At 44.0% G+C, this 27,117-nt stretch overlaps 1 protein-coding gene across 16 annotated transcripts in view; it reads right to left on the bottom strand.

Annotated features, from left to right (window-relative positions):
• Positions 1-27,117, bottom strand: part of nrxn3a (neurexin 3a) — a 472,173-nt gene that overhangs the window by 151,061 nt on the left and 293,995 nt on the right. For 2 of the 16 annotated variants that reach the window (XM_072689060.1, XM_072689061.1), the window contains exon 1: positions 18,824-19,778. The exons of the other annotated variants lie outside the window; for them this stretch is intronic. In XM_072689060.1, the coding sequence (XP_072545161.1) occupies positions 18,824-19,079 (256 nt within the window). In that variant the 5' untranslated portion in view covers positions 19,080-19,778. Of the gene's footprint in view, positions 1-18,823; positions 19,779-27,117 lie in introns of those variants that run through there. 16 annotated transcript variants of the gene reach the window in all.

The raw sequence follows: 27,117 nt of genomic DNA, 5'->3' as shown, positions 1-27,117 counted from the left end.
CAGCTCATTAATTTTCAAAGCAGAATTAGACTGGCAGCGTTCTATCTACACCAGCTCCTCTGAGCGCGCTGCAGAGCCGGAGTGACGGGCACTTGATTATGAGGCCCCACGGTTCCTCCGATTGTAATCACAGGGCTTTCTGGGGCCATTACAATGTGCTTCAGGCCATTACACAAGCAAAATCAAGGTGGGTGCTGCGACACAGATGCATGAGAGGCTTTGATATGAATTCATCCCATCAGTGTTTCAATCAACACCATCTGGGAGCTTTTTTGTCTGAAATCTGAAAAGCAACAAGTCAATTTCAGCAAGGTAAAGGTGTTAGTGCTATTTCTGCCCTTTTTTTATTTGTTTCTCCCCCATTTAATTCTTCCTTTAAAAGTATCTGTGGTTGGTATGGCGCAACAGATAACACCACTACCTGCCACTGAGCTACCACACCATGTGGGAGACTGGGGTTGGATTCCCGGTCTGGGTGACTATGCTGTGCTACATCAATAAGAGTCCTTGAGCAAGACCCCTAACACTACACTGGCCCACCTCTGGAATATGAGTAACTTTGTAAGTCGCTCTGGATAAGAGCGTCATCTAAATGCCATAAATGTAAATGTATCTGGTTCTTCTGGAAGCCACACAGTGTAATTCATTGGAAAGCTGGGATATCTTTGAAGTTCTGCCATGTAACCAGCAACTGTGTATCTCAGCTGCTGCGTTCTCTCTTCACTGGTTTCCTGTAGCTGCTGCCCACATCAGATTCCAAACCCTGATGCTGGCCTACAAAGCCAAGAATGGACCATCCCCTTCGTACTAGATGGCGATGGTCAAAACCTGACCTGTAGCAAGAGCCGACCCGACATCCTTTAGGATCCACGGAAGACGAGCATCCAGGCTTTTTTTCTGTCCTGCACCGAAGTGGTGGAACGAACTTCCCCTGGGTGTCCGAACAACTGAAGACCCTCCTCTTCTGAGAATACTTGGACGAAGTGTTGAGCTGAGAATTGTGTCTCCATACTGACTTCTCTATTTAGTAGTATCTAAGCTTAGAGGGATCTTTTGGATCCTAGTCTCTACAAACTAGCTGAGGGTATTTTCTTAGTGAACAGTGAAGCACTTTTGTAAGTCGCTCTGGAGAAGAACGTCTGCTATGGAAATGGAAATGCTCCACTGTTCCAAACAAATAATCCCTGACACTTGATGAAAGCTACCAGACTGAAAAACCTCTGTAGAGGTTACTGAGCAAGGTGTGAGGTTCAAAACACACAAGGGCGCTTCCACACCTATGTACCTTGTCTGGAACAGACCTTCAGACTTTTCAGTTTGGTTGGAATCGAAGTAGCAGGTGTGAAAGGCACCTCAGACCAAAATTTGCTCTGATCAAAAGAGGTGGTCTAAACCCAGTTCATTTGCAGTGTGGTTCGGACTTTCGGACCAATTATAGAAAATTGAGGTGGGCTATCATCACCCTTTAAACAAGGCATGATAGTCACAGGATGATCACATTAACTCAGGTACTGCACTTGAAGTTGGTGCTGTTAATAGTAGTAGTAATGCTGTAATTTCATCAGTTTAGTGGAACCAAATCTGGTCATTCATTTTTCTGGCAATGGCGACCCGCCATTCTGACAACACGTCAACAGACGACATCAGACACTCACCCTTCTACAGCCTACAATCCAATCAGTGTCAGATATTGGGAGGTGCAGCTTACGTAGGTGATGAGAATGGGACGTAGGTATAGTATGCAAAGTCACTGAACTGCAATGTGAACCCAGAACTACCTGGATCAAAACTACATGACATGACATAAAAACCTGAAACCTTGGCCCAGACTTGAAAAGAGCTGAAAATCAGGTGTGAAGTCATGGCAATATTGGGCTTTCAGTGGGTCCTTGAACTTTTCTTTTTCTGGGACTGAATGAGTTACAACATTAATCTTTAACTGAAAGAAAAATCAAGAATTTCATGAGCACAATTTCTAGGTGTTTCTAACGTGTGGTTTCATGCCAAGTTCAACCTTGACCAGGTGCTTTTGGTAGTTTCTGGCAGAATCCTGGTTGGATATTTGACCACTCTTCTTGGCAGAATTGGCAGAGTTGAATTAAATGTATTGATTTTCCTGGTACCAACCTGACTTTTAGCACAATTCACATCATTTCAATAGGGCTAAGGTCAGGACTTTGGGGAGGCCTATACAGAACCTTAATGTTAGCCTGCTTTATCCATTCCACAAACATCTTTGGTGTGTTTGGGGTCACTGTTCTATTGGAACATTCAATTTTCTCCAACTTATTAATAAGTTGCTGGAAAGGTGGGGTAAAAAGTGTTCAAAAGAAATAACCCTTGACTCTTGATGGAACCTTAGGAACTGAAAAAACTCAGGTCAGTAAGCAGGGTGTGAGGTTTAGAATACACACTACATGGCAATGAAGGTATAAATCAGGAAAGATGAACAGAGCAAGGAAGGAAAACAGTGTGCTAGCACCTCAGTGCACATCTTAGCGTCTGAAAATAGCACAGCCATAGATTTACTGAAATTCTGAAACAAAGCCAGCGCTAACCTACAAAACTGGAACATATGTGGTGGGTGGGTGTGACAGTGAAAAAGGAGGTGATGGAGAGTGAGGGTGTGGAGGAAGGAGGGGGTGGGGGGCAGATAATAAAGACACAAAGAAAGTGACAACTCAATATGAGCATCATCACATTCAGGGCTTGTGTTGCCTGATCACATCTGATCTTATCAGCAGCTTTGCCACCTATTATCTTTCTCTGGGTTTCTTTTTGTCTGCAACAGCAAGATTATCATGGTATATAGTAACAATAATATCTCTGATGATAATAATATTAATACTTCAATAGTTCAGTTAGCATTAGAATTATTATAAGTGGGTCTATATCATGGAAAACATGCTCAGTGCTTTGAATATACCACGCTATCTATCCAAATGACCACATTTTCTACACAATTTGGAAGGTCATTTACCCAATCCTTCCCTATCACTAGCAATGCCCCAAACTCTAGGAGTTTAAATACTAGCAAATGTCACCACCGACACATGCAAAGCCAGCCATCGTCTCTTTTCCAACCAGGTTTCGAGGAAAGCACGGCTCCCCAGCTCGGATACAACAGCCAACAGATGCCTGTGCTGACCAACATCACACTGGGGGTGTAGAGGGGACGAAGTGAGGACCATCAAACAACTATTGTGCTTTCTTGGACTTCGGCTGCAGATGGCAAACAAGCAGCATGACCCAGGACCCGAACCAGCGAACCTTAGTCCACTGAACCAGTCAGAGGGAGAACGGTGTCTCTGTCATTGCCACTTCAGGCCGGAATGCTGCTACTGCACTATAGAACTTAGGTGGAGCTGCAAGAGACCCCCCTCTCCAGGTCTGTTTAACACTGCGTAACCCGAGCTGTATTAATCTACCGTCTCAGTCCACATGCTTCAGATGCTGCTTCTGAATCTTTCAGCTTGTCCAGAAATACATGTGTACAGCTGTCCATGTGCAATCTGTATTTACGAACGTAGTGTCAAAGTGAATTACTCTCCCCAACTGTAGAGGAAGCCCAGGAAGCAAAAAATGTCAATTCCCACAAAGCTTTAAAGTGCACAGCAGATTGGTTGGAAAATGGTCAGGTGGATCTAAATTATTGACTTATTTTGGGATGTAAACCCACATTAACGTCCAAAGTGGATGTCCAGAAAAAAATATATAAATACAAGTAATTGGCTTGACCCGCCATCCCTCAAAATCCGCGGAAGACAAGCATCCAGGTTTTTTTCTGTCCTGGCACCAAAGTGGTGGAATGAGCTGCCCCTGGGTGTCCGAACGGCCGAGTCGCTCGCTGTCTTCAAACGCAGACTGAAGACCCACCTCTTCAGGGAGTACTTGGACGAATAGTTCTATGGTCGCCTTATTGTATTGTGTTTAGCAATGTCTAAGCTTTGAATTATTAGCCTATTCTAACTAGCTAAGGTTTTCTTGGGTAAATAGCCTCTGGATAAGAGCGTCTGCTAAATGCCGTAAATGTAAATGTAAATGTAATAATCAGAATATATAATATTGAAAATAGCTCCTTTCTGGACAACAAAACAAGTGTGTGTCCCCAAAACAGAAGCCCAAAATCGGCTCTAAAAAAACAAGGCCTCCAAACAGCTCATCTATCAGTAAAGCTAATGTCTGCTATCTTTAGCACTACTTAAATAAGATACTCATTGAGTGGGTGCAGTGAGACAGAGTGAGCGAGTAAGTGTGAGAGTGAGAGTGTGTGTGAGGGAATCTTAAGAAGTGTTGCTGGATCACATAAACATGAATGCTGTTTCTGGAGCGCTGGCTTTGATCAGGGTTGGTGGGGTGACCTGTGCTGAATCATAATGCGCTGTGTAGATCAGAACCAGCGTCTGGTCGTACTTTACAAAAGCACCCATACGCTTAGCATAACCTTTTGTGTAGTATGTAGTGCTGCCTCAACATGAAAGCAATTTGTAGCTCAAATAAGCAGAAAAGGCAGATAATAAAGGTAAATAAAGAAGGTCCATGCTAACGTAGCACGTGGTTTGCTGATAGGGACTGTGGGGTAGTTGTCTGGCTTGCTGTTGTGCTACTGTTAAAGGAATGACACTTGTGCAACTGCTGGTGATTATTACATTGTTAATGCATGCAAAAATGTATGTCTTGACAAGTGAAATAATCATAAAAACAGCCCCAGAGCATGATACTACCAACACCATGCTTCACAGTCTGTGCAGAATTCTCAGGGTTGAATGGTCTCTGACATTTACATACATGATGAGTGTATTCTGACCACAACTGTAGATTTAAGATAGATTACAGAAAATATTGGATACACTACATGGACAAAAGTATTGGGACACATAACTCATTTACTGTTTCTTCAGATATATATCCTGATTGTGTTGGAGTGACTGTCTAGGGAAGAAGGCTTTCTACTAGATCTTGGAGGAGCATTGCGGCGAGGAGTTTATTGCATTCAGCGCCAGGAAAGTTAGTAAGGGATGGTCACCATCATCCCACCTCACCCCAACTCCCAAACTCATTCCAAATGTACTGGATGGAGCACCAACCGTCACTCTAGCTGCGGGCCTTTATACCCCTCTAGTCCACGCATGGCACCCAATAGAGTCCTATTCCATTGGCAGTGCTTCTCTACAGGCACTAGACAAGCTGTGTGCGTGTGCATTTGCACACCTGTGTCAGCAGTGGGTGCAACTTCAAGTAGCCACATGCATTCATTAGAAGGGGTGTCCACAAACATTTGGTCATATATGTAAGACATGCCCCCTGAGCTGATGACTGCACACATTTCTAGAAGTCTCTATTGTTTCAAAGGCAGACTGAACACTCTCTAGGCCTTGTGTTCCTTGCTTATATAGTTTCCGACCCTGAATGACACACATTTGTGTATATAAAAAGAACAAGTGTACTGAAAAATTCAGGTTTTAGGATCCAATTTCATAGAGAGCAGCATTTCCTAACAACTCGGAGTGGTTTGAGTCGAGTGTGTGATGATTTAGTCATGCAGTTACAAGTTACAATAATATCTGTCTGGCATGAGCTTCAATTACTTGTTAGCTACATTAGCCTCATAGCTTCCACTGAAGCAAAGCTTCCGACTAGCAAACCTGACCAAAGATGTCTTGACTGATCGCCTATCTTGTGCAAATCCGATTTTCCGCCAAGCTTCTACTTCAGACTTTTAATATTTCACAGTTGAGCAGGTGGTGGCCCAGGCCTTGCCTTGGCTTCGGCTTTGGCGGCTAGGTGTGGATGTCCTTAGTGCTGCATATGAGATCAGCTGTTAGCCTGCAGTAGCATCAATACCAGGGTCAGCTAACTGGACTTCTGTTGTGTTAATGAGTCTTACACAGTCAGGAGATGGGCTGGCCTGAGTGGCCACTGATAGTATTATCACTGCCTGAGCATTGGCACTGTTCAGAGCATTGATTGCAACAACCTAGGCGAGGGCAAGTGATTAGTCCGGACAGGAAGAGTGAGTCATAATTTCAACCTCTACGTTCATTTCCCACTTGCCAGCATCTCCTGGGCCTCCCCAGCTACAGAGCTCTATCGGCTGCCCATTATCTCCAGGCAAATTATTAGCTGGCATACAAGCTTCATTCAAGACAATAAGAAGTGTTGATCACAATGACGTTTCGCTGATGCTTACAAAGCCAGGGAAGAGGCTGAGCGATGAATCCAGACAAATATATCTTGAGATGTAATAAAGTGGTCCATGTTTTCGTTACTGTGAACGCTAAAGCGATTTAACAAACTCATCACCTCACAGCGCCTGCAACGCCGAGGAGTATTATGCACTTTCATTACGCGGCCGGGCTCTGTGTTTGTGCACGAGGAGTAATTTGATGTTGTAAAATAATCCCTTATCAAAAGCAGGCGTCTGTACAGCACCACGCTCGGTGATTGCCGCAGCGAGCTGTTTGATCTTGATTGTACAGTAATAATTACAATCAGGATGATCTTCCTCTCTCACACGCTGCCTGTTCTAAAAGCCGGGCCAGGTGCACTCTCAACCCCTCATCTGCTTCAGGCGCGGTAATGAGCTGTGAGAAGTCAAATACGTGAGAAAGCATGACCATTTATTACAATTAGCATTAAAGGTATGCCGTATAGGAAGACGTCTATACAGGGCCGTTCAGATTGGCCTGGAGAATGTTTAAGTACCTGAAAGTAGTTTTTTTCTGCATAAAAACATATTCTTTATTGTTCTTTTGTAAATTACTTATTATTAATTTGATCAATATATAGTAGAATCAAAATTTTGATTCTTCTTATGATAATTCACATTTTTTCTAAGATATGTATATATTTTATTTAAAACATAAATATAAATATAATAACAAATATAATAATAAAAATAAAAAATAAAAAATTACATTGTGTCTCAAGTCTAAAAGTTATAATTTTACCCTTTATTCAATGTCCTGAACAGGGTATGTATAATGAAAAAAATATTAAAATATATATATATTTTTTTTTCTTATAAAAAACTACAGGCCTCTGCATAACTACAGGCCTCTGAAGTCCTGCATCAACAGGACTGACGGATCTAAGCTTGTTCTCACTGCTATCGAAGGTTCAGTACCTTCCAAGGCTGCACTTTGGTAAACAACTCAATACTCAGTTTCAGTTCAGTTGAGTTAAACACGCTCAATCCCTTAAACTCTTTATTTAAATTAGCTACAACAGTTTTGCACTGATTAAAAGAGACATGCTAATTCAGCTGCAAAAAAAGAAATGATCTTTTTTTTCTGCGCTCAATCTCAGACGTTCCTCCCAGGCTCAGATGAAGCCAGGGCTTAAAGAATTGCTCATGGTGATGCACTATTAACCCTTTAGTATAACTCAAGACCAGGCTAGCTCAAAGTCCAGGGAACCCACAGCTGGTGGTCAATGTTCTGAACAAAAGTGTCCCAAACCTGAGAATTTTTTGTGCACTACAGGGTTGGGTTGCCATGTTCTTGTGTGTAGATCACAGGCCTTAACTATAGATATTCCCACCATTCAGCCATAGCATTAAAACCACTGACAGATGAAGTGAAGAGCATTGATTGTCTCCATCTACAGTGGCATCTGTCAAGGGCTGGATATATTAGAAGTGATGTGATGTGTTGGAAAAATGGGCAAGTATAAGAATCTGAGCCACTTTGACAAGAACCAAACTGTGATGGCTGGACGTCTGGGTCAGAACATTTCCAAAACATCAGGCAGGTCTTGTGAACCAGTGAACCAGTGACAGAGCCAGTCAGTCATGGGCACCAAAGGCTCCATGGAGGCCCCAACTCACAACTTACAGGCCTTAAAGAATCTGCTGCTAACCTGTAGCGCCTGATACTACGGGAGGCTTCTACAGGAGGTCTTGTGAAGTTTACCCATGAAGTCATCAATGGGTAAGAGCTGAGAGAGTGTTCTCTATTCTCTACTACTATGTTTTATGAAAACCAGCTTCGTGGTCATGAGTTAAAACTGCTCAGTTGATTTAACCGTCTCTGTAAGAACAGCCGTATTCAGTTCTGAGGAAGACGGGAATATAGTCCTCCTATATATGACATATATGATCCCATCATTATAAATATGACAGGAACTTGACACGTGTCTGATGAGAACACAGCTGTTTTACTTTCCCTGAGAGGACATGCATTCATATACATGCCAAAATAAGGCATGCAAAAGGCAGGGGTGGGTCAGAACTCTCAACTACATGAATTGTAGATGAACATTAACTTTAATGAGATCGTACATGTTATACAGTAAAGCAATAAACGAAAGTTTCCGGTACATCATTCAGTGTATAAAACCATTATTCCTAAGTCACACACACACACACACACACACACACACTGTATTTATAGTCCTTGGCCAACTGAGCCTCATATTTGCTGTGTGTGAAGTTCCTATTTGCAATTTACAACAATATCATTTGGACTGTTTTCCCCCACATATTGCATATTTCCCAATTCTGCCACCATAGAGTCTAAATGCTGGGTGTAAATAACATAAGGAGTCTGGAAAATCAGGATTTATATTTTATTTATATTTAAGATAAAAAAAAATACTCAGTTATATCAGTGTGTCTTACCAAATTTAGGGTGGACTTCCCCTTCAGCATGCAGAACTGGACCTAGTGTTGAATCCCAGGGTGTAGTATCTTGCTTACATCCATTTAAACTTAGTGTCTTGTTGATACACCTTTGTGACCAGAAGTATTGGTACACCTGCTCATGCATTGTTTCTAAGAAATAAAGGATATTAAAAAGAGTTGATCCTGCTTTTGTTGGAGTATCTGTCTCTACTAGATTTTGGAAGACTGCATTTGATTGCATTCAGTGACACAAGAGTGTTAATGAGGTCAGGATCTTGAATGATCGCCACTTCATCAGAACACAGTTCTTCCACTGCTCCACAGCTCAATATTGGGGGGCCTTATACCCCTCTAGCCCACGCCTGGCATTAGGCAGCATGGTGCCAATAGATTCATGTTTATTTATCTGCACCAGAGAGTCCTATTCTATTGGCAGTACTTCTCTACAGGGGCTACACATGCTGTGTGTGTGTGTGTGTGTGTGTGTGTGTGTGTGTGTGAATTCACACATCTGTATCAGCAAAGAGTGCTTAAACTTAAAGTAGCTGAGTGCATTCATTAGCAGGGTGTCCAAAAATATTTGGACATAACCATAGAAATGATTGTATGATCATTTATATGAAGTGTGGTTCCTTCTCTTGTAACGTTACTATTTCTGAGGTAGAAAGACAGCGACCACAAACTTACACAATCTCAGACTGGAGAAGCCCAAAAAAGGGGAATCTGGGAAATGGAGGCGCCTACAGTGAAGCGAGCGTGTACTAGGCCTATTCATTAGGCCGCTTGAGGAAACATTTACATTCTTAGCAGGTGTTTAAACCAGAGTTTAAAGTGTCATTCATCTAATATGACAGGCACACACAGGCGAATGTCCTTTTGATCGACACACACACACACACACACACACACACACACACACACACACACACACTCACACACGTCACCTCAATAAGATTCTAGAGAGGAGATGTTCCAATGCTGCTTGACGCTGTGGTTCCACTGGGGTGTCACAGCAAAGCTCTGAATTCTGCTGATGCTTTTTAACCGCCACTCTGAATATGCAAAGCAGATACGTGGAGGGGCTCACATGTATCTGTCATGTCTAACAAGGGAATATTCACTGCCTTTTTATTTGTATCTATTTAGAGCAACATTGTGCCATAGGAGAATTCACTGATGTGGAATGCTTTAGTCAGATCACTGCGAGCATTTTGGAGGTTCATTTGCCCACATTCAGGAGCGAGAGCAGCTGCATGTCGCACAAAGCATTACAATCTAACCAAACAAACGGGAGAGCGTAATCTGCATTACTTATCTGCTGGATGGCACGGTGACAAATTCTTACCCACAGCAGGGGTGGGGAATATGGTGATTTGTTACCATTATGGTGATAAATTGTGGCATAATATGCTTTTCTTAGTATGACACCAGTATAAACGACCATAAATGACATACTGAGCTCCTCCAGACCTAGAACATGGAGATTTACGACACCTATAGACAACTGCCAGTGCATAGTAACTGCATACTGCGTAGTAACACATAGCTGAGTTTCAAGCCTTCCTTACAAAGGAGCCATCTTCGAAGGTGCTAAGCTCTGGTCACACTGGATTTTCCGCCGTGGATTTTTGGGTGGGAATTTCCATGCATTTCTAGAAGATTCGCCAGGCGAATTTCCCACCCACGACTTCCGGGTAAATTCATTTCACCTGCGAACTTTAATCAATTTCGTGCCCCCGACCGATAGCGCTGTATCTCCGGCTCTGAGACCCATGACCCACTCTGTACTGACTCTGCTCTGTCTGAGCCAACATGGAGGAAGTGCTGAGGGTTTCAAAACAGCAGATCTTCGTCAGCCGACGAAATACAGCACAAGCGAGAGGTGGCAGGGTACACAGCCAGTCAGGAGGTGGGGTTGGATGGTCATTATCTTTCTTTGCAGTTTTTAAGGTTTTGCACTTTAGCTGGTTTGTGAAATTTGCGGGCCATGCCCATTTTGCAAGGCGACGGGAAATGCACAAACAAAGGGTTGCATCTCCATGGATACAGTGTTGATATGAAAGGATGTGAATTTGCACATCTGTGTCAGCAAAGAAGAGTGAAGAGTGCCTTCATTAGAATGGTGTCCAAAAATATTTGGACATAACCATAGAAATGATTGTATGATCATTTATATGAAGTGTTGTTCCTTCTCTTGTAACATAACTATTTCTGAGGTAGAAAGACAGCGACCACATAAACTTACACAATCTCAGACTGGAGAAGCCCAAAAAAAGGGGAATCTGGGAAATGGAGGTGCCTACAGTGAAGCGAGCGTGTACTAGGCCTATCCATTAGGCCGCTTGAGGAAACATTTACATTCTTAGCAGGTGTTTAAACCAGAGTTTAAAGTGTCATTCATCTAATATGACAGGCACACACAGGCGAATGTCCTTTTGATCGACACACACACACACACGTCAGTGCGACCACGGCTGGAATCTGAGGCCTGGTTCTCTGGACAGGAGCACAGATCATCAGCACACAGGTTTGCATCTTCGTGGATACAGTGTAGATATGAAAGGATGAAAATATGTATCATGTGAGCGCCTCATTTTTGGTCACATGACTCAGCCGTTACTCAGAGGTTACATTTGAAGAAGAAAGACAGTATAAATAAACAGAGCAGCTCGAATTCAGGGAAATTTTGGATTTCGGGACATTTTGTGATACAAAATGCTAATGTGTCATCGCAAAGTGGGTCCTACACAAGCCTCCTCAGGATCTCTCTCTCTCTCACTCTCTCACTCTCTGCTAAGGCCTTGTGAAATCCCGTTATCTGGCACTCCTCCCCATGCTTGCTGTTTCTAATAATCCCTATCCTGAGGACACAGGTCTAAACTTCCCTTTGATCCGCGTTTCATTTCGCAGCGAGACACTCTCGGGGCTCCAGAGCAGCCCCAGTCGCCGAGGCTCCAACGTCAAGGCCTGCGCTGCCGCCTTGGCTCCTTCGGCTGCCCCCGGACTCCTCCTCCTCCTCCTCCTCCTCTCTTTCCTCCAAACCTGCTCCGCTCGGTTCTGCTTTAACCAGATTAACCCAGCGCAGCCAAGTCCTGCGCTCCTCACAGCGGCAGCAATCACAGGCACGGTCACATAGCTCGGCTCACAGGTGCCTGGCCGTTCGGCCAGGTCCAGCAAACCGCACTTCCCAAGGCGTGTGACATTCTGCGAGTTCATAAAGTAACTCCTAAGTACAGGCTGTGACAGGTGATACAGCCCGAGATATGGAAATGCGCTTACTTACATTAATGTAACTGAATTATACTCTTTCATGGTGCAAGTCAATCATTCCGGCTATGAAGCGGACATTAGCTCCAGCCTTTCAACTTGGATGCCGGGCGGCTAATCAAAATGTATGGCGGTGAAATCACATCCGCGCAGGAGTTTGAAGCAAGTGAAAAAGTAAGATAATGAGGTGGAAGTGGTTTCTTTTATAGAACGGGACAAAAAAAGACCACATAATAAGCAAAAGGAAACTACTGCATATTGATAATGGCTAGGTGTATTAAGCGTCCTCCTTTATCAGGATTATAATGGCGGGCAATTATTGCAATTATGATTTAATGCTTCTGTCAAGCTTGATAAGACGGGAGAAGTTAAATTAGTCCAATGCAGGGGCTACTGGATGTTAATTAAACACATTTAAACAACTAACACTATATTTCAGACTAAACTCCACTAAATCTGATTTGCATTTACGGGCGATTCGTCAATTGTGGCCTTTTTTTTACCCCCTTTACTTTTGGAAAAAGAAAATACAACTGGCAATAATTTAGTTGTAATTATGTCAAGACAATGTTTTTACATGTTTATAATAAAGACGTTATGGCCAAGACTGGGCCCTAGGGCAGAAATCCAATAAATCCCAAAGGGTACAATTCTCATCAAGTCATGGATTCCTTAAAAATACTCAACAGCTTTTTATTTATTCATTAATTTTTTATTTATTTATTTTTTTTTTTGGGGGGGGGGGGGGTTACTAACAAGTGGGTTGGGTAATTGGGTAATCTAAATATTTTTGAAAAAAGGGGAAATTATAATATATACTCTGGTTTAAACGTTATTATTATTATTATTTTTGTTATTTTTTACATTTTTTTATATTGTAATAATGTATTTCTAACTTGCATAGTATAATAATAATAATAATAATAATAATAATAATAATTTTATAGAGTATATATAAATATATTTATATAACAAACAAACAAACAAACCAACTGAACAGAAGTCAAGCTCTATAATCTGTAGTATTGCCACTGTTGTTTAGTTGTTACACACACACACACACTTTGTATTCCCCACCTGAATGCCAGGGGCACTCTGTCCCTTTATTGTTCCGTGTTTTTCCGGATAGCTACTTCTGCTGTGTCCTGCTAAAGGTCAAGCACTAATGACAAATCTAAGTATGAGTAAACTGAAATGGGAAGAGGTCAGAGTCCCCGGGGGAAAGCATTGTGGGGGTGGGTGGCGGGGTGGTGGCTGAGGGGGGGTTTAGAGCTACCATTTCAGTGCCTGCTGGAAGCTCGACAGTGATTAAACAGAAGTCTTTCCTGTGTCATCTACCCCAGGCCTGGTCTTTACAAACACACCCTAGCCCTAAAGTTACAGAGTAGTCTCTGCGCAGAAACTGCAGTCTGAAAACGACACTGGCTTAATCTGTGTCCGGAAAACGGATGGCCAATAACCCTAATAAATAAGCATGTGCAGAATAGGAGCTTCAGGCATGTGCAGATAAGGCGGCACATTAATACAGAACAGGGAAAAAAAGCTTTATTGTGGAAAAGTGCCTGATGCTTGGTGGTGGTATCACAACCTCAGCAAACCAAGAAGTCTTTGCCTGAGGCTAAATTAATTCTGCAATGCCTTTTGAGTCCTACAGTGGGTCTTGTCTACAAATGTGAGTACGCACACACATAAACACACACATACACACACAGTGTGTTCGTTTTTGTATAGTTACAAGACAAAAAAAAAAAACAAGGGTACCCAGCAGGCATCGGACGTCAGTTTAAAAAGCAGAAAAACGTAGCAGAAAATGAGAATTGATGTCAAATCCGAACGTTGTGCAAATGTTGAATTTTGATTACTTAACATCCATGTCTTAAAGACAACAGCATAACCTGAAATTCTAACATTGTTAGATGTTGCTGTGTGGACACTGACATTGTGAATTTTTGCAGATGCTAGGTTTTGGTCACTATACCTCACAGCTAAATGTTGGTATCTTATAATGTGCATGAATTTGAATGTGAATGACATTTTTCATGAAGAAGAAAAAGAAAAAAAAAAGAAAAAAGCAGACACTGGACGTTATTTTTTTTAACATAATTTGTAATGTTAGACTCTAAGATTGAATATACGTTGAATTTAGTACAACATTAAAATTGCTGTTAAATCACAATGTTGAACTGACGTTAATTATTTCAGTCAAAAACTAAACTTTGGTTGATATCAAGCGCCAACATTAGCTAGATGTTGAATTTTGGTTACTTAACACCACAACTTACAACCAACAACATTAGAATTTCCCACTGAGTGGATGTTTACATTATAACGTCTATCAGACGTTGGCTTTTTGGTTCCCATACCTGACAGCTAAATGTTGGCTTGTTATGATGTGCATCCATGACAAAAAAAACAGAAAAAAGCAGACACTGAGCATTAATTTTTTAACGCAATTTCTAACGTTAGATTCTAAGGTTGGAAATACGTTGAATTTAGTACAACATTAAAATTGCTGTTAAATCCCAATGTTGAACGGACGTTAATTATTTCAGTCAAAAACTAAACTTTGGTTGATATGTTGGTCAAGCACCAACATTAGCTAGATGTTAAATTTTGGTTACTTAACACTACGACTTAAAAGGATGTTTACATTACGACGTCTATCATACGTTGGCTTTTTGGTTCCCATACCTCACGGCTAAATGTTGGCTTGTTATGATGTGCATGATTTTAAATGTTTCCATGACAAAGAAAACTGTCCAAAAGAAGAAAAGAAAGTGAAAAAAGCAGACACTGGACATTAATTTGCAAAACTTGTTAGCAACCAGCAACTCGTTAACATTGGAAATACGTTGAATTGAAAAATGGTCAAATCCCAACGTTAAATGAACAGTAATTATATCTGTAAAAAACTAACCTTTGGTTGATATCAAGTGCCAGCATTAGCTAGATGTTGAATTTTGGTTACTTAACTCCATGACCAACAACATATGAACACCTAACAACACTGGAATTTCCCATATGTGGATGTTTACATTATGACGTTCAGCATACGTTGGCTTTTTGGTTCCCATACCCCCCCTAACTAAATATTGGTATTTTCCGTGAATATGACACTGATGTGACGTTTGGCAGATGTTGGATTTTGGACTGTACATAAGCTTTATTCAACATTAGGTATTGTTCCTGATTAATTTGACCAATGCGGGTCCTTGGGCAAGACTCCTAACACTGCACTGGCCCACCTCTGTAATACCAGTAAGCTCTGGATTAGAGCGCCAGCTAAATTCTGTAACCATGTCTGTCAATGTTGATGACCAGCTAGGTTTAAACTTTCCACGTTTACTTTCTTTTAAGATGAGAGTTACGCCTCTAAAAGTCTTCGTTTCAGCTATCAGCAGTTCTCAGGTCGGCTAATAACACTGCTAGTCCACATAGATATGGACCAATACCGAAAGTATTTTTTTTGGTCCCTTAGATTTGGCTGCATGTCCTCACCAACCACTAAAAATCAATTTCTTTATTTATCTGAATTCAGATTATCATTAGACCTCAAACAGAATTTCAGTCAACCTCCATAAGAGACGGTCATGTAAGATTTGATTTTGTTAATTCAGCATCTTTCACACGGAGCAAAGCAGCTTTTCCATGAGCAAGGCAGATCTGTTACTGTGCCCTTGATAAAAGGCTTTCTTTTGGCAAATATGATTTAGCAGATGGGGCGCTTTTTTGGACAGGGCACTACGCAATGAAGCTGTTTAGTTTTCATTTGGAACAGATAGTATTAATGTATTAATAAAGGAGCCGTTTCGTCCCCCCACCCCTAATTAATCGATTCATCAGTCAAAGTCAAAATAGACCAGATAATTAACTAGAATAAATAGAAGCATGTATTAATTCTTTATTTATTTGATTTAATATGATTTTATTAGTTCATCTGTTTTGTTTCTCTCTTTTCTTCCAAATTGGAACTGCCAATAAACCCACCCGTTCGTAGCTCCCCCTAGCACTAGCAATGCAGTGATGCAGCACTGCCGGGCAGTCGACACGCTCAGAGGAAAGCATCAGGTCCCCGGCTCCACTGCACCAGCTGACAGACGCCTGTGCAGCATTTGACTAAATCTGAGCAAATCGCAGAGCTCTGTACACTGCAGAATTCATCCTGCTACTGCTATCAGCTAAACATCATCAATAAAGACCAGTGATCCAGGTCCACTGGCAGCCATACGTGTCCATGCAGTAGCACTACCTCCACCAGGTTTAACAGATGCTTTATCTTCCAGATAATTTGGTGTTACTGAGCTCGCCAGAGCATCTATTTCTTTCTTTCTTTATTTTATTTTTTAAACATATCATTGTTGATTTGACCATTTTAAAAGTTTCTTCTCTCTCTCTAACCAATAGGTTGGTTATTTTTTGCTTCACTTGCATCATCACTTTTATGGCCCGCATATTGGGAGTTTCTATAGCTACAAAATGCAAATTCAACACTTAAAATTAACTCCAGACCTTTTATCTCCTTAATTGTCCTGAAATAACGAGGGACCAGGCCTCACACAGCCACACTGCACTGCCTATCAGGTAATTGTCTGATTAATTTCAAGCCTGTGAAAATGAAGGCAAGAATATGTAGAGGAGTGGCTGTAATTCCTAACAAATACACCCGCCCCCCCACAGCCAATCGCGCCAAAGAAACCCGAAACGCCACGGCCGGGCAGCTTTAGTATGTCTGCAGTGTGAGAGAAACCTAATCAGCAGAGTAAGGTAAACCATGCTGAAGCAGAAATACTAAATAAAAAGCCTGACGCTGGAGGGTCCATCTGATCACTCGGCATGAGCCGAGACTACAAGAGGGCGCAAGTACTGGCCAGTCATCCATAACTAATACCGCTACCGCGCCAGGCCCCCAAGGCCTTTCAGAGCGAGTGGACAGAGTCATCTAACACGGCGCTCGACCCGGGGCTTTTAGAGGGATAAAAACTGACCAATTTCACCCTCTCGGCTCACTAATTGCTGTGGCAGGGGCTGCAGAGTAACCTGATTACTGCTCCAGAAATGATCTGCTTTTGCGGATGGAACAGGAGGACGAACGGAAATAAATGAATTCCAGATTAGTCAGTGTTTTCATCTCCAGAAAGCTCACAAGCAAAGCGCTTCCATTTAGCTGAACATAATGAGCCTGTAAGGGCCTTTTTTTCTACCCCCCCAAATGTATTCATATTTGAGACGAACAGACCTGAACGATAAAGCTGAGGACGCACATAAGTGTAGAACTACAAGTACTCATGAAAGTGGACTGTTTTGTGGCTAAAAGAAAAAAAAAAGAAGCCATCATAATCATAATCATAATCATACAGAGTGAGCCCATATCTATTTACATTTTTTTTCTGGCAAATGCAAACTTACATCCTCTTAATTAGGCTGGAGGATTTGGTTGAGTATGGCACTCACACACACTCCAATTGTCATATACAATCACGGGATGTAGTAAAGACATGCTGTGCGAGATAAATAAGCCCATTTAATGGCGAGGGAAAGAAAAGTCGGAATGCAGCGAGGTGAGGAAAGCCGCAACGCATCAGTCTAAATAAATAAATTACAGCTGCCTCTTCTATTCTAATGGGCTGGATAAGACTGCCTCAAAGCTCAGCTAAGACTGTCCCCAGTCGCTTCACAATTGGAGAGCAAGAGTGCGCGAAAGAGACAGAGACAGAGAGAGAGAGAGAGAGAGAGAGAGAGAGAGAGAGAGCAAGAGAGAGAGGGAGAGAGAGCAAGAGAGTGCATGGGTAATCCAAAATGAATCTCTGCACATTAGCCAAGGACTTTCCTGCATTTGTAATTAAACCATAGCCTTATTCGACCTCAGAGGCTTGGCTCGGCTCGGCTCGCCTCGGATCAGCATGGAGGAGCTGCGTGAAAACAACACTGATCTAAAGCAGAGATTAAAAGTGCTATTAGCTGGAGCGATAACGAAAACCTCCGCTCCCTCAAAAGGAAACTCGGATGCTCTGAAAGGACCGCAGTGCATCAAACTTTCAGAAACCCTGTCCACAGGTCAGCTCAAAGCTGCCGAGATGGACATCTCATCAAAAAATCAGAAGGTCTTCACTGCCGAGCCGGCTGCGATCCCTCTCTTCCAGAGACGGTGCTCAGGTTTCCCAGCGTCTCCCCTGACGAGCCGAGGTGGGGAAACTGCTTTGTTGACTGAAACATTGCAAACGAGCGAACACAGCATAGTATGGATTTGGTGGCTCAGCCTGTAACGGAATAATTGCCTCGCGTGCCTCGGGAGAGAGAGCTCCCAATAATTGCAAAATAGCTAAACACTTATCAGATCCCCCCTGCTACAAAAACACAGTCTTATTACGGCGCCCCTGATAAACCATCTCCACTGCATGTAATTAAACTGCTGGCGAAGATACAGAGCCTGATAAACGCTATTGAGAGCCTGAGACACGGGTTCTTCTCAATAAACGAATTCTCCCCTCTAGAACACGACACAATGCTAACATGCGCAATCAGTTAACGCACCTGGCAGCTATGGAGGACACTCAACTTACAATTAACTGTCAGGGGATCTGCTGTAGGACCTGCAATCCTGGCATAGAACTGGAAATTATCATAGCTGGCCTGAGACAATGAGACTTTGTAGGACATTTCTGATGGTTTGACCCTCTTTGGGCAGCACCAGCTGGGCTTCCTGTTGTGGGAACATCTAGAACGTCAAGAATGGACCAATGGAAATGGCTCAAGAATGACCAGGAAAAGTTTGGGGAACCTTACGAACCTTCTTGAAGCCAGTCAAGACGCCAGAGAGTAAAGAACAGAGCGTAAAGAACCCCTTTTGCCCCCCGCCCCAAGCCACTTCCCACCATTTTCCACCAGCCGGACCAGGTCAAGGTCCAAAGTCAGCCAAAGTCAGTCGGAACTCACCGTGTCCGCTCCGGAGCGACGCAGGCGAGCGGTAGATGGAGATGGGTGCAGCGTGGTGTATCTGCCCGCTGTGGTAGTGCTGTTCAGAGCGGGTGTAGGAGGTGGACGCCCCCGGGGGTCTGGCGGCCCGGGCGCTATCCGAGTTGGCAGAGCCGGACGAGGCGCTCCACACAGAACTGGCGATACATCCCAAGGTCAGAGACCACATCCAGAGGGTCCAGCTGAAGCGGGACGGGACCACTCCGCTGGGACGCATGACTCACGCCCGACTGGCACGCAGACACTAGGGGCAGAGAGGGGGGTTCTCTCATGATGGAGAAAGCCCCATGCTAGGAGCCTCAACCCACCCCTGCGCTCTCTTACGGCTTGTCCCGCACACGTCCCCTGTCCCCCCCACCGAATGGCCGCACTCAAATTAGAGAAGAAAAATGGAATAAATATAGACAGATAGAGAGAGTCCAAGGCAGGACTGACTGCTCTCGCGCTTCTGAAAAGGCTGTTCACTCGCACACGTGTGCGTGCCGCAACGCCGTCCCGTCACTCAGGGGAGCCAAAGCGACGCCAATTACCCGACGGAAAAGCAGGGTCATGACCCGAGCCTCCTCACTCGCTGACCGTCCCACACAAAAGGAGCCGCCGGCTGGACTTTCTTTCCCCCTCTCTCTCTCTCTCTCTTCAAAGCGGAGCGACTTTCACACGAATGAAAAACTCCCTTTCCCAGGCGCCGCTCCCCCTGCTCCGCTCCCCCTGCTCCGACAGGAAAGGTGTTGCAATACGAAAAGCTGCGGATGAAATCAGCCTCTGCTCCTCACACACAGAGACACGCACACACACACACACACGCATACACACATACACTCTCTCTCTCTCTTTCACTCTGTGTGTATGTCTCCTCAGCACCGCTCTGGCTGTCTGCTCTGTTTCTGGACAGAGCCTTGACGCACTTCTAGCTGCGCCGCTCAGCAATGAGTGTGTGAGAGAGGAAGGGAGAGTGAGAGAGGTAGCGTGAGAGGGAGGGAGGGGTTGATAGAGATTGTAGAGGGATGGAGAAGGAGGGGGCGAGAGAGGGTGGGAGCGAGGGAGGGAGTTAGGGAGGAGGGGTACAGGTGAAACAAAGCAAATGGGATGAAGAAAGAGTGGAGGATGGAGAGATGGAGCGAGAGAAAAAGAAAGCGAGGGAGAGAGAGTGAGCGAGAGAGAGAGAGAGAGAGAGAGAGAAAGTGAGACAGGGAGAGAGAGCAAACAAAACCAACACAAGGCTGCCTATGCAAATTCCCTCTGAACGGTGAGCAAACGCAGCAAAGCTATTGCACAACAACTAGCGCACATTACTCACGAGACAGGAGGACGAGAGAGAGAGAGAGAGAGAGGAAGTTAGAAGAGATAGCAGGGGAGGAGAGATAGAAGGGAAGGAGAGATCGACAGGGAGAAGAGATCGACAGGGAGGAGAGACAGAAGAGGAGAAGAGATAGACAGGGAGGAGAGATAGAAGGAGAGGAGAGACAGAAGAGAAGGGGTTGATAGAAGAGGAGGATATATAGACAGAGAGGAGAGATAGACAGGGGAGGAGAGAACAACAGGGAGGAGAGATAGACAGGGGAGGAGAGATAGAAGGAGAGGAGAGACAGAAGGAGAGGAGAGATAGAAGAGGAAGAGAGATAGAAGAGGAGGGGAGATAGAAGGAGAGGAGAGATAGACAGGGGAGGAGAGTTTGAGAGGGAGGAGAGAGAAGAGGAGCAGAGATAGAAGAGATAGAAGGGGAAGAGAGATAGGAGAGATAGAAGAGGAGGAGAGACAGACAGGGTGGAGAGATAGAAGTGGAGGAGAGATAGAAGAGGAGGAGAGACAGACAGGGTGGAGAGATAGAAGAGGAGGAGAAACAGGGTGGAGAGATAGAAGAGGAGGAGAGATAGAAGAGGAGGAGAGACAGACAGGGTGGAGGAGAGATAGACAGGAAGGAGAGATAGAAGAGGAGGAGAGATAGTAGAGATAGAAGAGGAGGAGAGATAGACAGGGGAGGAGAGATAGAAGAGATAGAAGAGGAGGAGAGATAGACAGGAAGGAGAGATAGAAGAGGAGGAGAGATAGTAGAGATAGAAGAGGAGGAGAGATAGACAGGGGGAGGAGAGATAGACAGGAAGGAGAGATAGAAGAGGAGGAGAGATAGAAGAGATAGAAGAGGAGGAGAGATAGTAGAGATAGAAGAGGAGGAGAGATAGACAGGGGAGGAGAGATAGAGAGGAAGGAGAGATAGACAGGGGAGGAGAGATAGACAGGAAGGAGAGATAGAAGAGGAGGAGAGATAGTAGAGATAGAAGAGGAGGAGAGATAGAAGAGGAGGAGAGATAGTAGAGATAGAAGGGGAGGAGAGACAGACAGGGAGAGATTGTAAAAAGAGGAGAGGTAGAAGAAAGAGAAGAGGTAGATGAGGAGAAATGGAGAGATAATGAGAATGAGAAAGAAGAAAGAAAAAAGGATTGGGAGAGAGAGACTGAAATGAGAGAGCGAAAAAGTGAGAGTGCGTGAAAGAGCGAGAGGGAAGAGAGAGAGAGAGAGAGAGAGAGAGGGGGGGGGGGGGGGGGGTGCAGAACAAAGAGAACAAGAAAAAAAGAGAGTAATAAGAGAGTGAGAGAGCGTGAGGCAGACAGAGCGCTCGCCCAAGAGAGAAACGCAGATTGAGGAGAAAGACAAAAAAGAGAAAACACAAGAAACAGAGAGAGCAAGAGCGACAGCTAGGAAGAGTGAAAGCGAGAGAGACATAAAAAAGAGAATGAGCGTGACTGCAAGAGAGAGAGAGAGCTACAGCCAAAGCAAGAAAGTGAGAGAAAGAGAGAGAGACAGAGAGAGAGAGAGTGAGAAAGAGATAATATTAGAAGCTCACTTCGAGTTCAGATTACCTGGCCGGAATCATATTTCTATCCACACACACACACACACACACACACCCCTAAACGATGGCAGAATATTAGGTAGTGAACGCTGGTGATTCCCCCAGACTGTGCTGTTTCCTGGGCCAGTGTGGTGAAGCTGCAGCTGTCTCTGCCTCTCTCTCTGCCTCTGCCTCTCTCTCTGCCTCTGCCTCTGCCCTGTAAACACACCCCTGAGCTCTAATTCACTTACAGTCGGAGGTGTAAAACAGGATCACTGAATCATGAAACCCGCGTCTTGTTCATCGCCAGCGTCGGCTCGGCATCGCTGGGAGTCGCCAACAGTGGACGTGCCAACAAATGTGACATTACGGTACTTTTGAGGGACGTGTGAGAGAGCGATGCTTGGCTGCTATGTTCTTTTTAGAGTCTTCAGGAGTTCTTTATGCATATTTTAGAAAAAGAGTCAAACAATTTATGCTAAAAAAAAAAAAAAAACTTCACCCACGGACAGAAACGAGATCCTCCACAATCCGCAAATTGTTTTAATGGGTATTCAAATTCTGGGACATCGCCCGAGGAACCTGGAGCCGTTTAATGCGTTCTGCTCCCGAAAATAATGTTGAAATTCCTAACCATCCTCCTCATTGAGAGCAAATCAATAGCAGCGTAAGAGAATGGCACTCGGCAACGGCAAATCAACTTTTCATTGATATTATTCGGGTGAAAAACATTCGGCCCCCTTTGTGAGAGCAGAACTGCTTATTTTAAACCCTCTGCGCTTCTAATCACACACATTCATTCTGCAGACGGGTGAAGAGAGAAGACGAGCGGGAGAGGGAGGGGGAAAAAGAAAACGGGTGTTGGAAAGGTACTCATTTATCAAAAAGGCTGTTTTTCCAGTTTCATTAAAGCCCAGTCTCATCCTCTCATCTGAATACGCTTAGCCTCGGGCGGCCCTCACATGAATGCCTTCCATGCCTGTGCTCTCACACATACAACTATCTGCTCTTATCCTAAAAACAAGAGACTCATAATCCACAAATGAGGGCACTCCAAATGAGTTTCTCTGTCTCAGAGCAACATTATCAAGTATATTTTCCTTAAAGTAGCAGCTTCAGAATCACTGTGATTCTCCGCAGACTGTAACAGGGAGAGTAGCGCGTCGATCGTCGCTACTCTGAGCTCAGAATGCTGCTAACTGGTGAAGCGGGCTGGATATGGCGCCATGAAGCCATATTCATGTGAAATCCTGTACAATCAGCTCACATGCTTCTTTACCAGTGATACTTCTGGATGTCTCAGCTTGTCCAGAAAGGTATGTCCAGTATTGTCACGTCATAATACAGGGATATAAGGTGAGTGAAAAACGTAGGCGTCCTGTCATTCACAGATATACAAATTGCACTATATATACCTAATAAAAATTGTAAAAAAAAAAAAAAGGTCAGGTACACTACAGAGATGGAGACGCTTCTACAGCAGAGCGATGTTCCTAAACACTTCTCAAAATCACAATGGACTTGCCATGGTTTTCGCCCACCTGAACATCATCCAGGTGCAGGAAGACAACCTGAGAATTTTACAGCTCCAGAGGCTCCTGTAAGGAAGAATGGATGAAAGACTCGTAGCTACTACAAAAAGTGTCCATAAGTTGAGATACTCGCCAAAGGGGGTGTGACTAAGTACTGCCAAAACCTTTGCTTCGGGCCCTATTGCTTTTCTGCTATGGTGATGTTAAGTGGATGCTGTGGTACCCCAGGTGGTTGCTAAATGGGTGCTAAAGTTTTGCAAGGTGGTCACTTGTATCTTTTTTAATCTCATCCCACCACAAATACCACACCCCTATAAGACTTAACATCCAGGCATCCCTAATTCTATATACAGTGTCAAACACCCGGTCAAGATTTTGGTTGCTATGAATAGTTAAGTGAGTAGAAGATAAACCGATGTCCAAAAGACCTAGGGCCCAGTTTTAGCGATGTTTTAGCGAGGCCGTCTTCACTATCGTAGCGACGGGGAAATGCGCCTTGTGTGGCTCGATGTATTAAGTCTCTTATTATATTAAGTCTTAATTAATCATGGGTGTGTTTTTTTGGGCCGTAGCGTGCAGTAAACCAATCAGCATGTCGCTCGCCATTCCCTTTAAGATCCAGGTGCAGTCTGACTTTGGGGGACTGCTATTTCAGTGGGTGTATGCGCGTTGAGCACGTGCCTGTGTTGACAATCCACTGCCATGATAGTAACGAACGTCTGACTGTTGACGTCTGCCTAGGTTGTTTTCAGTCAGTGGGGCGCCAAGATAGCAGCAATACGGCAGAAATTGACCTGAAAACCCCCCTTATTTCGAGACCACCATGCCCATCAGAGTAGATACATTCACAAGCACCATTGCTGTTTAAACGACACAGGCGGAGGATGTGAAAATAGACTGTTGGCAGGGTGTAACATAGCAATAAGCATCACAACTCGTCTTGCATAGGGTGACAGATAGGGGGCCTTAAGTTAAAGAACATTGTGTTCAATAGTTTAGGTAATATTAATGTATTATTTTTGCTTTGGTGGTGTTTAGTGGTGGGATGCTGTGGGGCATCTTGTGGATGTTAGAGTGTTGCCATGTGGTTGCTGTGGTACCCCATGTTTCATCATGACATAAGAAGAGAGCACAGGCTTTTGAGTATGTCATTCCTATGGGGAAGAGCTGGATACAAGCCCAAACTACACAAACTAGGCCTCAAAAGAGCAGTGAAAGAAGACAACCTGGGAATTTCACAGAACCAGAGGCTTTTGTTAGGTAGAATGGATGAGAAATCCTCAAAACAAGAACTAAGAGACTCCAGAATTGTTTATAAGGTGATTCTCACCAAAGGGGGTGTTAGTAAGAACTGGCAAAACGTTTCTTGGGGCCCTTTACCTTCTTTGGGCTATTCTAAAACTAAAAAAGATGGGACGAAATAAATAATATTGCTTAAATTATTTTTAAATCTAAAAGTTTTAGATTTACCTTTTAATAAAATCTAATTTTCAAAATCAGGTCATCTTTTACCTGCTTAGCTATTTTTACGTGTAATTTGAGTATTTATAAGTGTCATAAACATCATACATCATGTCCATACCCTACCTGCTGAAGTGTTGAAGCTTTGATATATTGGTAGCCTCAATCGATATAATCCTCGTGCTGAACTGATTTCAGTGTCTAATCGCTCTGCTTTCAGTTTAATCCACACAAACCACAACAACAGTGCGAACGATGCCAATTTTAGACACCAATAATCATGACAGTGAATTTTCACACCGTTCAGTCTCTACCGAAGCGTGAGCTGGCCTGCTTTGTGGTGCGGATCTGGAGTCAGGTGGGGGCTTAACGAGAGCACTCATGCTTTGGAGCCACCTGGAGGACACACACCATCCTGGCTGAAAGCTGCGAGGTGAGGGCCTGCACAGACGAGCGAAAGCCGCTTTCTGCAGCACCTGCCTGGAGCTGGCCGTGTGTGTGTGTGTGTGTGTGAGGCCGCAGTGTGTGAGCTGCCTCTGTAGTGCAGATCAGCTAAAACCTGCCGCATACAAACACACACGGCCCACTTCCTGCTGGGCCCGAAATCTCCCCCTTCATGTCTGTCATGTTTTAGAAACTGCATGCAGTGGAGCGTCATGTGGAATACTGATGCACAGGAATCATACAGTCTCAGCTCAGACGGCACAAACAGCTTCCTTTCTTCCTCCTAACTGCCTGTGTGTCTCTCCAGTCCTGCATACGCATCTCGAGCTGTTGGGGACTCGGCTCTTTACACGTGTAAAGCACATCCATCCGCAGACTGTTAGCACGGTGCAAAACTGCTGAAACTGTAAATGAGCAGTAATTAGAGCGAGTGCGTTTGCTGGTGGAAGGGCAGAACAGCTCAACTGTTGCTACATGGCTGTGTTTAATATGGTGTTGCTAGGCGGTCACTATGGTATCCCATTTGGTCGCTGTGGTGTTACTAAGTGGTTGCGAGATGGGTGCTACAGTGTTGTAAGGTGGTTACTATGGTTTTGCATAGTGGGTTTTTTTTTGGTAGTTGCTCGGCAGTTGCTATGGTATCCCATTTGGTCGCTGTGGTGTTACTAAGCGGTTGCTAGATGGGTGCTACAGTTTTGTAAGGTGGTTACTATGGTTTTGCATAGTGGGGTTTTTTTTGGTAGTTGCTCGGCAGTTGCCCTGGTATCCCAGGTGGTCGCTGTGGTGTTACTAAGTGGTTGCTAGATGGGTGCTACAGTTTTGTAAGGTGGTTACTATGGTGTTGCTTAGTGGTTGTTTTTTTTGGTAGTTGCTCGGCAGTTGCCCTGGTATCCCAGGTGGTCGCTGTGGTGTTACTAAGTGGTTGCTAGGTGGGTGCTACAGTGTTGCAAGGTGATTACTATGGTCTTGCTTTGTGGTTGTTTGGTAGTTGCTCGGCAGTTGCAATGGTATCCCAGGTGGTTGTGGTGTTACTAAGTGACTGCTAGGTGGGTGCTACTGTGTTGCAAGGTAGTTACTATGGTCTTACTTTGTGGTTGTTTGGTAGTTGCTCAGCAGTTGCTCAGCAGTTGCTCTGGTATCCCAGGTGGTTGCTGTGGTGTTACTAAGTGGTTGCTAGATAAATGCTACAGCGTTGCAAGGTAGTTACTATGGTGTTGCATAGTGGTTGTTTGGTAATTGCTGGGCAGTTTCTATGGTATCCCAGGTTGTGGCTGGGGTGTTACTGAGTGGTTGCCATGGTATCCCAGGTGGTTGCTGTGGTGTTGCAAGGTCGTTGCTATGGTATTGCTTTGTGGTTACTTGGTAGTTGCTCTGCAGTTGCTATGGTATCCCATTGGTTGTTATGGTGTTACTAAGAGGATGCTCTGATATCCCCAGTGAATGCTGTGGTGTACTTAAGTGGTATAGTGTTGCAAGGTGGTTGTTTTGGACTTGCTTAGTGGTTTAGAGACAGTTGCTATGGACTCCCAGTTAGCGGTTGCTGGATGAGCCGATGAATGCAATCAAATTCTCACAGCAATGCTTCTTCAGAATCTAGTAGAAAGCCTTCTTCGCCGGCACTAGAGAGAGTTACTCCAAAGAAAGCAGGAGGAGCTTTTATTACCCGTAATTTCAGAAAAAGCCATGGATGAGCAGGTGTCCCAATACTTTTGTCTATACAGTATATTCATATGTATAAACACACAAACAGACAGAGCTGGAATGCTGACCATGCCTTTGTAAAGAGAAAATCTGCTCAAACTTTCCTTTTAATATTCGTCTCCGTTCGTCCAGCAGTGGATTTAATTCCCACCTTAATGATCTGTCTGTCTATTGAGCTCACACAATCCTCCAGCCTCCCCTCCACTCGCTCCCTCACTCACACACCCCTCTCTGACTCACTGCCATTAAGCACTCCCAACGCACACTGTAACGCCTGATAAACACCC

This window comes from Salminus brasiliensis, chromosome 10 (assembly GCF_030463535.1).
Source record: "Salminus brasiliensis chromosome 10, fSalBra1.hap2, whole genome shotgun sequence".
Lineage (NCBI taxonomy): Eukaryota > Metazoa > Chordata > Actinopteri > Characiformes > Bryconidae > Salminus > Salminus brasiliensis.
This window is presented reverse-complemented; position numbering and strand designations above follow the sequence as displayed.